At 38.7% G+C, this 18,793-nt stretch overlaps 1 protein-coding gene across 2 annotated transcripts; it reads left to right on the plus strand.

Moving 5' to 3' along the window:
* The first annotated feature begins 2,058 nt into the window (after positions 1-2,058).
* On the plus strand, positions 2,059-18,793 carry gal3st1a (galactose-3-O-sulfotransferase 1a). Of its 2 annotated transcripts, XM_061986417.1 has the most exons (4): positions 2,059-2,208; positions 2,304-2,363; positions 11,691-11,841; positions 17,327-18,793. In XM_061986417.1, the coding sequence occupies exons 3-4, from the start codon at positions 11,714-11,716 to the stop codon at positions 18,447-18,449; spliced, it is 1,251 nt and encodes a 416-aa protein (XP_061842401.1). In that variant the 5' UTR covers positions 2,059-2,208; positions 2,304-2,363; positions 11,691-11,713; the 3' UTR covers positions 18,450-18,793. The 2 variants fall into 2 exon arrangements, with proteins under 2 accessions (XP_061842401.1, XP_072770448.1); XM_072914347.1 differs by lacking the exon at positions 11,691-11,841.

Raw genomic sequence — 18,793 nt, forward strand, 5'->3', positions numbered from 1 at the left:
TTCGGTCTCCCTAGAGGGGGGGGGGGGTTACCCACATATGCGGTTGAGAAAGGTTTTTCTTAAACTGTTCAACAATTTGCTCACGCATTTGTTGACATAGTGGTGACCCTCGCCCCATCCTTGTTTGTGAATGACTGAGCATTTCATGGAATCTACTTTTATACCCAATCATGGCACCCACCTGTTCCCAATTTGCCTGTTCACCTGTGGGATGTTCCAAATAAGTGTTTGATGAGCATTCCTCAACTTTATCAGTATTTATTGCCACCTTTCCCAACTTCTTTGTCAGGTGTTGCTGGCATCAAATTCTAAAGTTAATGATTATTTGTAAAAAAACAAAACATGTTTATCAGTTTGAACATCAAATATGTTGTCTTTGTAGCATATTCAACTGAATATGGGTTGAAAATGATTTGCAAATCAATGTATTCCGTTTATATTTACATCTAACACAATTTCCCAACTCATATGGAAATGGGGTTTGTACATAACTATTACTGATGGTTCATTCACACCATGACTTTGACACGTTAACACGTACAACATTTTTGTTTGCTTGCGTTTTTGTCATTCCTGTCTAAAAAGAAGGAAAGGTGTTCAAAATATCAAACAAATAGGAGTTTGAGGAAAAAAAGAACATGGTTTGTGCCGTGTTAAGGTAACAAAATAAATACAAATATTACTGTTAGAGTTGATAACGTGTCCTCCGCGATCATAGTCATTATTTTGGCTTCCTCCTTTGAATATGTTTGACAGTTTGCTGCTCAAAGAGTCTTGCATTTTCTCCTGATTCTTGGCGAGGTCTTTGTTGTTTTGTAATACACTCATTCAAGCAGACTGTAGTTCCTTTCAGATGGTTTTTCTGAATCTGCAAAGCCACTTAATTTTTTGATTGATAAACGTCATGACTTTGACTCTGGCTTTCTCTGGTCCTCCATTTTATTGGAACATATTTGACAGTTTTCTACTCAAAGAGCCATGAACTTTTCTCCTGCTTCCTTAAGTCACATGCTTGTCAATGCCTGCCTTGTGTTTTGTCAGATAATCATTGTAGACTTTTTTCCTTTCTTTTCACTTTGCTTCTCTGAATCAACAAAGTCACCTTATTTTTTTGTTGATAAACTTCATGAGTCTGATTTTGGCTTTCTCCGGTCCTCCATTTACAGTACCGGTAATACAGTGTTTGACAGTTTTCCGCTCAAAGGGCCTTGAATTTTCTCCTCCTTTAACTTGCATGCTTTCTTGGCAATTTTTGCGTTTTGTCCGATGCTCATTGATGTAGACTTTCATTCTTTTCAGAGTGCTTCTCTGAATAATTAAAGCCACCTTTTATTTTTTTTGTTTGTAGACTTAATGATTTTGACAGGTGCCGCTTTGACATCGACATCCACCCCCTTTGTCTGCCTGTTGCTCTGTTAAAACATCGTGTTCTTCTCCTCAGTTATTTAAAGCCCAGTCACAAGCACTCTGGTATCAATGCATATTCAGATTGAATTTACCCATGTACAACTACGCCGTTGTAGTTGTCTGACAGGACCAGAATATTGCAAACTGATGGCATCTATTCCAAAATGCAAACTTGATGAACGTTGAATGTTTAATGTAGCTCTTGTGGATCTCTGACTGCTGTGCAGTTTATACCTAAAGTTGGCGTCTAGAAGCCACTCTGTAAAGGCCCAAGCATTGTGGCAATAAACTATCTGCCCCATGCACATTCCGCATGTAGCATGTATGGTAAAGGATTTCAAAGACTGTATAGAGAAGTCTTGATCATGTAGTACAAACACTGTCTTTGTTCTTTAGCTTGCTGAATTTGTTGTTTTACGTCCCTTCCGCCCCTCCTATCAGCTTGCAGTGTGTGCAATCAATGGCCCGTCTGTATGGCGACACAGAACAGGGACTATGCAATCCTCTCCTCCCTCGCTGCATCCCTCTCTCTTGTGTGTGTGTGTGTGTGTGTGTGTGTGTGTGTGTGTGTGTGTGTGTGTGTGTGTGTGTGTGTGTTTGTCTCTCTAAAAAGTGCTCATCCCCTGACAGAGTCCCTGATGCAGCAGGGACCAGAGCCTCCCTGCAATGCGTCGTTCAGCGAGATGGCTTTTGCATCAGAAAGTTAGGCGCAGGAGGCGGGCTGAGGGCTCAGGTGTGTTTTTATAGGCAGCTTGAAACTGGAGAAGATGTGGGAGATCTCTTATGTGGACATGTGATAAGGTGAGATCTGCATTGGACTTTTCTGCCTCTCATATCTCTGTGTGACGATCAGATGTAAGAACTTGTGCGGGAGCTGAGCAACTTGTTTTTGACAGGTGGAGTACGAAAGGAAAGACTATGCAACCAGACTTTCCAAGTTGGACTAATGTATGAAGGTAAGAACTCGCCAGTCTTTGTGTTCCTCTTTTCCACAGCTGTTGATGAACACTGAGTTTATATGCTTAGTAATATAGTGTGCATAACATCAGTTAATACCAGTTGTTTACTCTAGCACCAATTGAATGGTTTAAAATAGAGCCGTCATAAAAAGCTCTTATACAGACTACATAAGGGCCTTTGTTGTCACAACTGCGCTTAAAATACTACTCGTGTATACGCTTTGTTTGTATGGCATGTTTATGTTAAATGGACCCAATAATAATAATAGCATAGCATTTCCTTTAACCACAATATTTATATTTTGGACTTTCATTCATTTGGGTACACACATAGTATATTCTGAATTAATTTAGATATGAAAATAACTATAGTCTGTGGCCGTACGTTGCAGAAGGTATTGTGCTACCTAAGTGTTTTGAAGTAAGAGCTATTTCTCGGATAATTATGCTTCATGTTACAATCAGAAATTAGATTCTCAAGCATCCCCGCCATTAGTTGGCGTAGCAAATGTCACAGTGAACTCCGGTAGATCCACCCGAAACATCTGGTTTTATTTGCTAGTATATACGTGTATACGTACATGTGTATACTGTACGTGTATAAGTACATGTGTATACTGTACGTGTATACGTACATGTATATACGTATATATGTGTATACGTACATGCATATACGTACATGTATATACGTAAATATGTATATACAAAACCCAAAACCAGTGAAGTTTGCACATTGTGTAAATCATAAATAAAAACAGAATACAATGATTTGCAAATCCTTTTCAACCTATATTCAATTGAATAGACTGCAAAGACAAGATATTTAACGTTTGAACTGGAAAACTTTTATTTTTTGCAAATATCAGCTCATTTGGAATTTGATGCCTGCAACGTGTTTCAAAAAAGCTGGCACAGGTGACAAAAAAAATTGGGAACAGGTGGGTGCCATGATTGGGCATAAAAGCAGCTTTCAGAATCAGAATCAGCTTTATTGTCATTACGCAAGGTAACGAGATTGAGGCCATTCCATACAGTGCGATGTGTGCATGCTAGAAAAACAATGTGCAAATATATAAAAATATAAAAAATGTAGAAGTGCAATGAATATGGTGTGAAATGAATATATACATGAAAAAAACAAAAACAAAAACAGGGTGGTTGGTGGAATGGGTTATTGCACCGAAGAGAAGGCAGTTATGAGGGACAATGGGGCAGTCCGTTCAGGATGGTTATGGCCCTGGGGAAGAAGCTGTTCTTTAGCCTGTTTGTTTTGGTTTTAATGCACCTGTAGCGCTTCCCAGAGGGCAGCAGGTGGAACAGGTCAGAGCCAGGGTGGGTGCTGTCCTTGATGATGGTGAAAATGATCATGAAATGTTGAGTCATTCACAAACAAGGATGGGGCGAGGGTCACCACTTTGTGAACAAATGCGTGAGCAAATTGTTGAACAGTTTAAGAACAACATTTCTCAACGAACTGGTGCAAGGCATTTAGGGATTTCACCATCTACGGTCGGTAATATCAAAAAGTTAAGAGAATCTGGAGAAATCACTGCATGTAAACGGACCTTCTATCCCTCAGGCGGTACTGCATCAAAAAGCGACATCAGTGTGTAAAGGATATCACCACATGGGCTCAGGAACACTTCAGAAAACCACTGTCAGTAACTACAGTTTGTCGCTACATCTGTAAGTGCAAGTTAAAACTCTACTATGCAAAGCAAAAGCCATTCATCAACAACACCCAGAAACGCCGCTGGCTTCGCTGGATGGACTGATGCAAAGTGGAAAAGTGTTCTGTGGTCTGACGAGTCCACATTTCAAATTAGTTTTGGAAACTGTGGACGCTGTGTCCTCCGGAACAAAGAGGAAAAGAACCACCAGGATTGTTATAGGCGCAAAGTTCAAAAGCCAGCATCTGTGATGGTATGGGGTGTATTAGTGCCCAAGGCATGGGTAACTTATACATCTGTGAAGGCACCATTAATGCTGAAAGGTACATGCAGGTTTTGGAGCAACATATGTTGCCATCCAAGCAACGTTATCATGGACGCCCCTGCTTATTTCCACAAGACAATGCCAAGCCACGTGTTACAACAGCGTGGCTTCATAGTAAAAGAGTGCGGGTACTAGACTGGCCTGCCTGTAGTCCAGACCTGTCTCTCATTGAAAATGTGTGGTGTAATATGAAGCCTAAAATACCACAACGGAGACCCAGGACTGTTGAACAACTTAAGCTGTACATCAAGCAAGAATGGGAAATAATTCCACCTGAAAAGCTTCAAAAATTGGTCTCCTCAGTTCCCAAACGTTTACTGAGTGTTGTTAAAAGGAAAGGCCATGCAACACAGTGGTAAAAATGCCCCTGTGCCAACTTTTTAGCAATATTTTGCTGCCATTAAATTCCAAGTTAATGATTATTTGCAAAAAAAAATTAAGTTTCTCAGTTCGAACATTGAATATCTTGTCTTTGTCTTTATTTTTTTTTTAATTAATCAATCCAACACCATAACAATGCAATCCAATTCCAAAACCAAACCCGATCCAGCAACACTCAGAACTGCAATAAACAGAGCAATTGAGAGGAGACACAAACACGACACAGAACAAACCAAAAGTAGTGAAACAAAAATGAATATTATCAACAACAGTATCAATATTAGTTACAATTTCAACATAGCAGTGATTAAAAATCCCTCATTGACATTATCATTAGACATTTATAAAAAAAAAAAGAAAAGAAGAACAATAGGGTCACAGTGGCTTACACTTGCATCGCATCTCATAAGCTTGACCACACACTGTGTCCAATATTTTCACAAAGATAAAATAAGTCATATTTTTGGTTCATTTAATAGTTAAAACAAAATTAAATTATTGCAAACAGTTGATAAAACATTGTCCTTTACAATTATAAAAGCTTTTTACACAAATCTACTACTCTGCTTGCATGTCAGCAGACTGGGGTAGATCCTGCTGAAATCCTATGTATTGAATCTATGTAGAGAATCGTTTTGAATCAGGAAAAAAATCGTTTTTGAATCGAGAATCGTGTTGAATTGAAAAAAAAAATCGATTTTGAATCGAATCATGACCCCAAGAATCGATATTGAATTGAATCGTGGGACACCCAAATATTCACAGCCCTAATATATATATATATATAAACATATATATATATATATATATATATATATATATATATATATATATATATATATATGTGTGTGTGTGTGTGTGTGTGTGTGTGTGTGTGTGTGTGTGTGTGTGTGTGTGTGTGTGTGTGTGTGTGTGTGTATATATATATATATATATATATATATGTATATGTGTGTATATATATATGTGTATATATATATATATGTATGTATGTATGTATGTATGTATGTATATATATATATATATATATATATATATATTTATATATATATATATATATATATATATATATATATATATATATATATATATATACACACACACACACACACACACACACACACACACACACACACACACACACACACACGTATGTATGGTAACGTTTAACAAATGCCAGTTGGTGTGTCTTTGCGACACTGTGTTGTGTAAACATCACTTCCCAGCGCCTTAAGAGCTGTGCTGGACAATGAGTTGACTTTTACACTTTTTAGCTCGTTGACCCTGCCCAAATAACTCTTAACCAGTGGAGATTTGTCGACCCGTGTTTGAAGTTCTCACAATTCCTGGGCTGGACATATCTTACTTACCATAATTTCTGAGCTTTTTCGATGGCTGGATCGATTGTTTTCAGCTTAGCAGCCCCATTTTAACATGTAACATGCCTTTTAAAAATGTAAACTTTTAGACAAGAAATATTGCATTAGTACATTTAAAATAAATTACTATCAACTACAGTAGTTTTGACAATCTAATAATAATGTACAGTATTTACCTTGGAGAGTGGACTTCTACGTTATCTCCTTCAGCTGTTTCTCCGTCAAACACACCATCAGCAGCATATGTTAATGAATAAATGTCCGCCGTTAAGATGTTATTTTAACATTGTTGGCTGGTGTTAAACTCTTTCTGCTTTCGTATGGTGTAGATAAGCAGTGATATGCTCCAACTGCTTTACCAAGTTAGCTTCATGATCTCCAAACCTCAACGCGCCAAATTTGGCCCCCTGGCCATCTTTGGGCACCCCTGATATTGACAATTGGATACAGAATGTGACAAAAATTAGTATACCTCTCACATTTGTTTTTCTATCACAGGGTCTTTATCTGGTCAAACACACCATCAGCATCTTTTCTATATTTTCATGGATAAATGTCTGCCATTTGGATAGTATTTTAAAATTCTTGGCTGGCGTTACACTCATTCTGCTTCATACGTTCAAATTGTTTCGCCAAGTTTGCTACACACTCTGTCATGTTTTTAATGATTTTTTTTATTTTATTCAATGAATATAATCCACTTCTTCTTCTCAGCACTGTCCTTTACACTAACCTTTTCCTTCCCATGGTTGGAAAACAAAGTTTTAGACATTAGATGGTTAAGTCTGAATTTACAGGGTTCTCTTTGACATTTACTAAGCCAACTAATGGCTAGGATGCTTCTAACTAAAATGTTTGTTTCTAACAATTAGCCGAGAGACAGCTCTTATCTCAAAACACGCTTGTTGGGGCACTCCTAAGTTAAGGTATCACTGTAAATCCCCACAAAAATCGCAATAAAGTATAATTTAATTCTGCATGGACTGATTCCATTGTCTGAAAAGTAAACACAATATTACACCTTTGAAAGTTTAAAGGTGTATTGTGTTTCTTGGCTCTAGACTTTTTTGGTTACAAAAAAGCGGTGGTAAATTGGCTCTTTTGATGATAAAAGGTTGCTGACTCCTGGACTAGAATATTAAATGACTGAAGGAACGGCACGTGCAGCTTATGGTTTGCTGGTCCACTGATAATATCAGACATGTTTTACCTAACCAGCACTTATAAACCAGCACGGCAGACAAAGCTGATCTACTACAGGATCTTTGTCTAACATGTTTTTGCATAAATCCTGACTGAAACTCTATATGTTGTGTTTTACATGATTTATTTACAATCGTAAACAACAATGACGGTGTAAGTTCATGTGAAAAAACTGAGTGTAATGCAGTGTTTCCTGTTTCCTGGAAGTCAGCTGAGAACACGTTTGATAGCACATGACCGCAGATCAGTATCTGCTGGAAACATTCTTCATTCATTCTTGTTTAGAAAACAGCACGGCTCAAGTGAAATACGGTGCTGATTTTGCAGGTGCTTCCAATTACAATGTATCATTTTCCCCAGGGATGCATTATTTATTTTATGGGACAACTGAGAAACAAGTACAGTGAAGTCTAAACTGCAACGATTACAACTATTTTTGCACTGAATGTCATGTTTTCAGCATTTTAAATCGATTTATCTTTCTTATATATACTGTACACTTTGGGCCTGATTTACTCGAGGTTTGCGTGTGCTAAAACACGTGCAAACTTGATAGCAGATTCAAAGCTGATCTCCTAAACATGCACAAAGTGGATTGCGTCTGTTAAGTAAGTAGAATAAGGTGTGCAATCCATTTTGCGTCTGCCTTAATGAACATGCAAGATATATGCTGATCATCAAAACGCCCACAATATTGGGAGGAGAAGATGCAAATATAATTATTTAGCATGCGCAAAGTAATTTATCAACACTCATCACCGTTTTGCTGGCACTTTTTTGCGTTTTATTTAGCACGTGTCAAAAAGACGTGCAAACTGACCGTTCCACACACGGTTGCGGGATCAGTGATGGAAAGACGAGAACCCTCTGTCCTGCGTGTCAACATTTTGGACTGACAGGAATAAAAAATATAGTCTATTCAGCAACATCATTTTATAATTTTATACAGTGGTTATAGAAAGTATTCAAATCATTGCAGCCATTTGCTAAAATCCAAACATTTCATTTTATTTCTCATTAATGTACACACAGCACCCCATCTTGAAAGTAAAAAAAGAAATGTAGAAATTTTTGCAAATGTATTAAAAATAAAAAAAACTCAAATCACATGTACTCTGACCCTTTGCTCAATACTTTGTTGACCTTTGGCAGCAATTACAGCCTCAAGTCTTTTTGAATACGATGCCACAAGCTTGGCACACCTATCTTTGGGCAGTTTTGCTCGTTCCTCTTTGCAGCACCTCTCAAGCTCCATCAGATTGGATGGGAAGTGTTGGTTTTCATCCAGGATGTCTTTGTACTTTGCTGCATTCATCTAGGTCTAGACAGGGAGGTGACCAAAAAACAGATTGTCACTCTGTCAGAGCTACAGCATTCCTCTAAAGAGAGAAGAACCTTCCAGAAGGACAACCATCTCTGCAGCAATCCACCAATCAGGCCTGTTTGCTATAGTAGCCAAACGGAAGCCATTTATTTCTTGGTCAAAAGTTTGCCAAAATCCGCTTGAAAGACTCTCACACCATGAGAAACAAAATTGTCTGGTCTGATGAGGAAAAAGATTGAAGTATTTGGCGTGAATGCCAGGCGTTATGTTTAGAGGAAACCAGGCACCGCTCATCACCAGGCCGATGCCATCCCTACAGTGAAGCATGGTGGTGGCAGCATCATGCTGTGGGGTTGTTTTTCCAGCGGCAGTAACTTGGAGACTAGTCAGGATAGAGGGAAAAGTAAATGCAGCAATGTACAGTGAGCAAAGGGTCTGTATAATTATGCACATTTTTTATTTGTAATAAATTTGCAAAAATGTCTACATTTTTGTTTTTTTCTGATAAGATTGGGTGCTGAGTGTACATTAATGAAAAAAAAGACTGCAAATGGCTGCAATGAAACAAAGAGTGAAAAATGTAAAGGGGTCTGAATATTTTTCATACCCACTGTAATGGGTTGGGTTGTACTTGTATAGCGCTTTTCTACCTTCAAGGTACTCAAAGCGCTTTGACACTACTTCCACATTTACCCATTCACACACACATTCACACACTGTAGCTGCTCGAGGACTTAAGGGGCTGATTAAAACAAATTCAATTGATGCGTTTTGGCATCCTTGAGTATTTTTTAATGACGTTTGTTTTTCCCACAGAATATATTACTGAAATATTTCTTATATGGAAAAAAACTCTTTAAATATGCATTCTTTTGCATCTTGGAGTAAGTGCAACCTCCCCCCATGCACTTTCAGCGGTTTACAAAAAAAGTTGTGTCAATGTAGGTGCACTGCACGACTGCTTCAAAATGCCCATAAAGTGGTACATGTCTTCTGCTTGTTTGAAAACATAGCAAAATGCCACGGGTAGGAAGGAGCGTAACACGAATGTGCAGTAAATGAGTGTCTCCATGGTGAAGCCCTGTATAGTCCATGCAAAATCCTCATTTGCACCACTTTTCAATTGCACACGCAGTGATAGTAGATCATACGCAACACGCAATTTTTTTAGATTGCACACGCTGTTTACCGCGGGGCATTTAGATTTGATTAAATCAAGCCCTTTGAGTAATAAATTCAAATCATGTGTTTGTCAGAAACTGATGTTTATTTTGTTACAATTGAATTGACTAAAATAGGTTTTAAACATGAGTGGAAATCAAGTTGGGGACTCGAGCTCAAACGTGTACAGCAGATCATAAGCATTAATCGTATGACTAGTCGACTAATCGAAAAAAATAATTGCTAGTAACATGCTACATTTACTCTGTTACATTTAATGAAGTAACTTTTTAAATTGTACTTGTCAGAATACTTTTAATGCAATATACCTTCTACTTTTACTCAAGTGTTTTGTGAAGAAGAAACGCTACTTTAACTCCGTTACATTGAATACTATTCTGCTCATTGATTGATACTGTTATAATATTTATTCATAATATATTGACTATGGCTTGCAAAGACATCTTGTTTTGGCTTGTTAAAGACTTTTTCCAGCAGGCACTGTCTGCCACATCAGTTTCACCAATCCAACGTAAGCGCTAGTGACGTTTGACTCCATTTCACCAATCAAACCTGGCCTGGCCGTCACGTGATATTTATTTATTTATTTAATTTATTTATTTTTTCATTTACAAACAAACATAGTTTTGTATTTTATTATTGTTTATTTTGTTAATATCAGAGTCCGTTCTGCAAAAAGGTCATCCCTAGAAGCACACAGCTTATGGACGGGGACCCACAGTTAAAATATACATCATCATATAATGCACAAAATACAATACAATACAATACATTTCAAAATCTACCAACCAAATACCCATTTACAATTTCATTTATAAATAAAAAAGTAATCTTTGAATCCACCAAATCAGTCTCAATATCTTATTATTCAAATTTGATTCAAAGGTTGCATATTGAAGATCTGTGATAATCTCATCACACATACGACTAATGTGAATTTTTCAACCATAAGGGGTGTGCTAAATGTACTAAGCATAACGTCGCAATAAATGTAGCTTAAAACGCTTTTTAAAAATGTTTAAAGAATGTGATTCTTTTATAGCGCTATCAATCTCATTCAAGATCATCGAGCCTCTACAGGCTATACTAAAGCTTGTACACTTTAAATGACGATTATTCCCTCTTAATAAAGGTTTACTTCTAGTGTTATGTCTATGAGAAGTACTGCCCACTGGGATGAGTTGGCAGAGTCTAGAATTTAATCGATATACTACGTTATACATAATACAAGCACTGTGGAATCTTTTGCAGTCTGTAATCTTCAGAAGATTGTACCCATAAAAAAGAGGATTTGAGGGAGCATTAAAGGGGCAATCAATCAAACTAGATCTGACCTATCTAAGTCTACTTGGCGGCAAAATGTCTTCTAAGACAAACCAAACAGTCCAGTTGCGATCGATTGAATGCCCTGAGATCTGGACATCAACAACACGTACACACGCCTACTAGTTTTGAATTACAGCTACGCCTTCAACACCATTTGTCCAACGAAGCTGGTTGGGAAGCTGATAGACCTTGGAGTACCGACACCCACCTGGACTTCCTTATAGACAGGTGGTGAGGATGGGAACAAAGGCCACTGCTGAGCTCACAATCAGCACAGGAACCCCCCAGGGCTGCTGCCTCAGCCCTAAACTTTTCTCCCTGTACACACATGACTGCATCTCCCCCCAGGACAATAACATTTTACATGGAGCTGGTCCACAAAGTCCCTGTCTACGGCGAGGAATGCCTTAGTTTTGAACATAGACAATACAAAGGAGCTAATTCTGGACTTCAGGAGCAAACGTATTACCTCTTATTGCAAAGAATGCATGCCCTTTTTTCAATGCACACTGAATGTGTTTTTGTTTTTTTTAGGTAACCCTTGACTGTGCTGCACAATGGCAGGCAAGCAAAGACAGCACTGGAGGTCCATGTGCAAAAGTCTGGTTTTTGGTATTTTAATGACGTCCTGCATAATGCTGCTTTACTCTCTGTCCATGCCGCAGGTGCCTCTGAACATGCCTGAGTATGCACATGCCTTCAACCTATAAGCATGCATATACGTGTGGAACAATTGTATTTCATAGGACCACTCTTGCATCCTTGTTTGTGTACACTTCATTAGGTACACCTTCCCAAACTAACACTACCGTACAACTACTTTGATAGACAAGAAAGTCAATATGTAATGAATTAAATGGGTGCACACCAGGGATGTGCCGATGTTTGTGAAAAGTACGTGATCGCCATTAATGGCTGACACTGTATATATTTTCAGTCCCCTAGCAGCTAATTATGTGTCTCCATACACAGTGTGGAGCTGCTCCCTTAAACTAATATTAATCACCTCTTGTACTTTAAATTAACTGCATTTTTTAGTATCTTAAGTTGGCCTATCATTATCAGGTGTCATTATCACATCATGTTACACACCGAGCGCAAGTTGGGAGCAGGCATGCTAATAGCTATGCTAACCACAAAGTAGAGCAGTGGTTCTTAACCTTGTTGGAGGTACCGAACCCCACCAGTTTCATATGCGCATTCACCGAACCCGAACCGTAATCATAAAACGATGTTATTATATTAAATAAATACTAATAAAGATATGTTTTACAAACAGAAAGTTACACGAATGTACACATGATCCCATGTTTACATCTCATTGTGCAACATGTGATTGTTTTAGTGGGAACTAAATGCGATATCTGAAAGGGGTACACATTATTTCCAAAGCAGGAACCCCACCCAGACATATAATACTAGTACACAGCTCATGAAAAACAATATGTTATAGTCATTGTAATTGGGCCAAAACACTTATATTAGAAAATAATCTCATGGAAATGACTGCTGTCATTTGATTACAATAATAAAACATTGAACTTGTTATTTAGTCAGGTTTGGGACAGGTGTGCTGCAGGTGTGACCACAGTGGATGTGCACGTCTGACGTCGCTCACATGTGCTCCACCGAATGCTCAAGGAGTTTTTGCGTTTGCTCACACATATGGAAAATTAGAGGGAACATTGTTTGGGGGTGTCCATAATATGCCGACAGGGAGAAGTTTTTATTTACACGATGAGTTGGGTGTGTCTTGACCTCCGTGACGGAGGCTCTGACGAACCCCTGAGGCCGACTCACCGAACCCCTAGGGTTCGATCGAACCCAGGTTAAGAACCACTGAAGTAGAGTAAAGTTTAAGAAGTGTAGATTGAACCATGTTACAACAAAAAGTAAGCAGATATTACCAGGAAATGAATAAGTAGATTAATACCAGTTTAGAGAGAGTATAGTTTAACAGCAAATGTTGGTGCGTCAGCAATGTCACAGTCAGTACACGACACGTGAAAGGAGGGTGGATCCATCTATAAATTGGTGGTGTTGGCACCAAGGGTGGTATCAGTATATGAACGATACCAGACTGATTAGGTCAATATTTTTACTTTCTCAAAATAATTTTTGTTATTTAGGTTAATGTTTACAAACTCGAGGAATAATTCCCTGGACACAGGAGGATTTGGGGCAAAAAATTAGTAGTCGATAGTAGTTTTTGCTTTTGTTTAGTTATTGTGTACTATTGCACTCCACTCATCATGGACATACAAACCAACAATTTTCCCTGCATCCAAATATTTCCGGTTTCCCCCAAATTTCTGCATTTCAGTTTCACTTCCCTTTTTTCTTACGACTACTTTCCTTGCATTGTTCAACCAATTTCAGTCGTTAAACCATCAAAACATTCTCTTAGTTAGGACAATCAGGCTATAAAACTTTTGCATTTTTATGAGAAGAATTCCTGTTTTTACCCGTATTCCCTCTTTTCTGTAACTTTTAAAATGTGTTACTGCTTCCACATTTCTCAACCGATCCAAGGTGTTCCACCACCAACTCATTCAGCTCATTCAGGGTAATTGGGCCACATTCCCAGTTTTTATGCTTTTCCATATAGCACTTACTTTCTATTCAAAAGTGTTATAACTGCCACGTTTTTCAACGGATTTCAACTGTTTCAAAGTCAAAATGTTACTACTTTAATTAGGGCTGGACGATTATGGCCAAAATAATAATCACGTTGAATTATACGATTATTAATTAATTTGAAAACGTGAGTCAATATTCTGCCACCAAAACTTAACTTTAACTATAGTTAAAAAAAAACAAAAAAAACCTGGATATAAATTAATAACGAATAAACCACAAGTAAAATATTAATATTATAACAATACATTTTAAAAATAGCAATATAAAAAAACAATACAATTCAGTTTTTCCGGTTTAATTGTTTTTAATTCCGTTTTTTTACCTTTTACATGTATTTTACCACCATAGAGTGTGTGCTTTTTGTGTAACAAAAATCCTCACATTTATTGCTGCAATACATTTTTGTACAATTTTGACCTGTAGTTTAGGTCAAAACATAATCATTTTGTAAATGTATAAATAAGTGCTTTTAAGTACAATATGCTTGTACAAGGTACTTTTTTTAAACCTTTATTTTGTTAGCACAGTCAGACCGGATGTGTCGCACCACGCTATTATTGTGAAGGGGGGAAGTGTGCTGCTGCTTAACTTGATGAGCAAAGAGTCGATTCACTTGAGGCTGTTAAAAAAACAAAACAAAAGGACAGCGCCTCCCAAGTTGCGACCACTGTTTGTACATTAATGTTACATCGATGATGTCGTTCACAACAACACAAGCAGATGAGATGTGTTGTGGGTGTATGGATTGTTATTGCTAGTTTTAGCTTCGTAGTTTAGTCGCTGTTTCACGTGACCGTCTCGACATTTACTTTTTTGCTTGCACGTTGCGCGGCCCATTAATCTTTTTTTTTCGATTACCGTATTTTTCTGAGTATAAGTCACACCGGAGTATAAGTCGCACCGGCCGAAAATGCATAATAAAGAAGGAAAAAAACATATAAGTCGCACTGGAGTATAAGTCGCATTTTTGGGGGAAATTTATTTGATAAAACCCAACACCAAGAATAGACATTTGAAAGGCAATTTAAAATAAATAAAGAATAGTGAACAACAGGCTGAATAAGTGTACTTTATATGAGGCATAAATAACCAACTGAGAACATGCCTGGTATGTTAACGTAACATATTATGGTAAGAGCCATTCAAATAACTATAACATATAGAACGTGCTATACGTTTACCAAACAATCTGTCACTCCTAATTAGGGATGTCCCGATCCAGGTTTTTGCACTTCCGATCCGATACCGATATTGTTTTTGCACTTCTGATCCGATACCGATACTGACCAATACCGATACTGGCCTATCCGAGCATGTATTCAAGTTTAAAGTTATTTAGCCTACTTAGTTGTCAGAATCATGTTGAAAAGGGTTTTAGTACTCTTGATAACAACTAGCCAGCTGAATTAGGGGAGTTTGAATAATACACAATGGTTGGTAACAAGAAACTGACCTGTTTATTCAAGGATAAACACAAAATAGACACAATTATACATGACAAACAGAAATGGCATCATTGAAACTAATGCTGGACGATATGGCCTTTTTTTAATATTGCGATATTTTAAGGCCATATTGCGATACACGATATATATCTTGATATTTTGCCTTAGCCTTGAATGACCACTTGATGCATATAATCACAGCAGTATGATGATTCTATGTGTTTTGATTGATTGATTGAGACTTTTATTAGTAGGTTGCACAGTGAAGTACATATTCCGTACAATTGACCACTAAATGGTAACACCCGAATAAGTTTTTCAACTTGTTTAAGTCGGGGTCCACTTAAATTGATTCATGATACAGATATATACTATCAGATATATACTATCATCATAATACAGTTATCACACAAGATAATCACATTGAATTATTTACATTATTTATAATCCGGGGTGTGGAGGGGGGTGCCTGATGTAAGTGTCAAAAAGACAGCCAAAAGAGTTTGATATGAGAATAAATCTAAAGTTAAAATATAGGGTAGAAATGCACCCATTTGCAGGAAATGTAGTCTTGATTTTCAAAATTTTCTTTCAAGGCTTGCATGTCTACATTAAAACATTCTTCTTCATACTGCATTAATATATGCTACTTTTAAACTTTGATGCAGGGAAGGAAATCACAACTAAAAAATCACAAATTTTTGCATACGGTGTTGATCTGGAAATGTTTGCCTCGGCATTTTGATGGTGTGGGCGTGTGGCATCGAATGGAGATAAGCGTCTCGACAGACGTCACAATATTTAAACAATGATGACGAAAACGGTTTTCTCTGTCGTGTCCGTGTGTCGAAAATTGTTATGCGCTTATTTTTTTATTTGATTTTGTGCGTGGCATATAATTGCTATGCGCAGAGGACGCTTGAGCAGTGCGCAATTGCACAGGCGCGCACCTTAAAGGGAACATTGGTCACACGGCTGCGCTAGCATCACAGCTAACGTTAGCCATGCTGCTACCTCTCTGCTGGGAGAGGACGTTATGTGTGTGACGTATGACGTGACAGTATGTGACGTGTGTAAGAAGGTGCGCTTGCTGTCTGTGAGAGGGAGACACAGAAAAGAGTGAGAAGAGCCTGTCGTGTAATGCCAGCAGCTAAAAGCAACTGCGTGAGAATCCACAGACCTGTGGATGTGTTGAAGGTGTGCTGGAAAATGCGGAACGGAAATTAGGGAGCAGCAGAAAAGTGGAATGTATTATTTAAATCGGTGCGTTGGAAAACACGGACCGGAGTTTTTTTTTAAACTGGATCCGCATCGGCATTTTCCCATGCCTTGCCGATACGCATTTTTTGGCAAATATCGGCGGCCGATCCGATCCAAATATCGGATCGGGACATATATACTCCTAATCGCTAAATCCCATGAAATCTTATACGTCTAGTCTCTTACGTGAATGAGCTAAATAATGTTATTTGATATTTTACGGTAATGTGTTAATAATTTCACACATAAGTCGCTCCTGAGTATAAGTCGCACCCCCGGCCAAACTATGAAAAAAACTGTGACTTAGAGTCCGAAAAATACGGTATTATATTTTCATAATCGTGAGAAGCCACAACTGAAATTAAAATGTATATAATTGTCGAGCCCTAACTTTAACCCAACATTTTTCAAGCCAATTTTGCTAATAAAAATAATTTCGACTCAGAAGTCATATACGGTAACTTGGTAGCATTTAGTTCGGCTTGCACATATCAGCATTTACACGCAATTTCTCCCAAAATGTTTAATGTGTACTACTGATTTTGTTTTGCTAAAGAAATACAGGTAATGAAAGAGAAGGATGAATGTTAGTTTAAATATTGTGTTGATCTTGTTACACTGCCAATGGCATTCACCATAAATGTATGGAAAAATGTACAATTAATACATGTGATCGGTATTAGTATCGGACGATATCACTCATAAGCAAACATGCCCTAGTGACGTCACTTTTCATCCTTGAGACAGTTTTGCTGTAAAAGAGTTTAATTTGAGTGAGTGTTGTGTAAGTATGAGTGTGTATTTGATTGTCTGTGATCCCTGCAGAGTTCCAGTGTCTTACTCCTGTGCCCATCGCCCATCCCAGCCGTCCAGCACACCAGAAAGGACGTGCACCCCCCAAGTGGACATCATGTTCATGAAGACTCACAAAGCGGCGAGCAGCACCTTCCTCAACATCCTGTTCCGCTTTGGACAGAAACATCACCTGAGGTTCGCCTTCCCTGACAGCAGGAACGACTTCTTCTACCCCGCCTTTTTCCAGCGTTCCCACGTTAAAGACTACAAACCGGGAATGTGCTTCAACATCATCTGTAACCACATGCGCTTCAATGCGGACGAGGTGGCCAAGCTGTTGCCTGTCGACACGTCTTACATCACTATCCTCAGAGACCCCGCAGAGCTTTTTGAGTCCTCCTTCCACTACTTCAGTCGGGTGGTGCCCTTAACTTGGAGGATGCCAGGAGGGGACAAGCTGGCCGAGTTCCTCCGTGACCCCCATTACTACTTTCACCCGGAAGGCTTTAACACATTCTACCTCAAGAACCTGCTGTTCTTTGACTTTGGACAGGAAAATATGCTGGAGCTCGATGATCCGCGCGTAGACAAGGGGATCCGATCCATCTCGGAGCGTTTCCAGTTGGTCATGTTGAGGGAACACTTTGAGGAATCTCTCATTCTTCTCAAGGACGCGCTCTGTTGGGAGATGGAGGACCTCCTCTTCTTCAAGCTCAACGCCCGCAACAGCTCAACCGTGTCAAAACTGACGCCCGACCTGAGAGCCAGGGCCCTGCAGTGGAATGCTCTCGACTGGAAATTGTACCAGCACTTCAACAAGACCTTCTGGGAGAAAGTAGACGCGTACGGACGGGGGCGCATGGCGGAGGATGTGGCGGAGCTCAGGCGGAGGAACGCGGAGATGGCGGACGCATGCATCGAGGAAGGTCACGCTGTCGATGCCGGCAGCATCCAGGAGACGGACATGCAGCCCTGGCAGCCCATCGGAGAGAAATCCATCATGGGATACAACCTGAAGAAGAACATAGACGAGGCCCAGATGAAGCTGTGCCGTAAGATGTTGATGCCAGAGCTTCAGTACTTGACCGAGTTCGGCGTCAACCTCTGGGTCACCAAGCTGTGGGGACACATCAGGTCCATCATCAACTGGTGATGGGGCATGACAACAAATGGCAGGGACAGGTAGTGACTGAAGGGCTTTACAGTTATGTCACATCTTATTTACCGGGGGGTGTGGTCAAAGTAGGCAGGTGAGGCAGAACTTCACTTTCAAAACAAATAATTCGTCAGATGAATATTTTTTCATTAAATGTGTTTTCTGTATGATTACCATTTTTTAAGAACCTTTTTCTTAAGTAAAAAATCTCTAAATTAGGTGGGAACCTTTTTCTTGGTTCTGTGAAAATTGTAGATTATGGAGTTTTACCAACTCTTGGAATGTCACTGTTATACATGAAAAAGAAAACACTTAAAAGGGAGCCTAGTTTGCAAAACCAA

The sequence above is a fragment of the Nerophis lumbriciformis genome, linkage group LG12 (genome assembly GCF_033978685.3).
Source record: "Nerophis lumbriciformis linkage group LG12, RoL_Nlum_v2.1, whole genome shotgun sequence".
NCBI lineage: Eukaryota > Metazoa > Chordata > Actinopteri > Syngnathiformes > Syngnathidae > Nerophis > Nerophis lumbriciformis.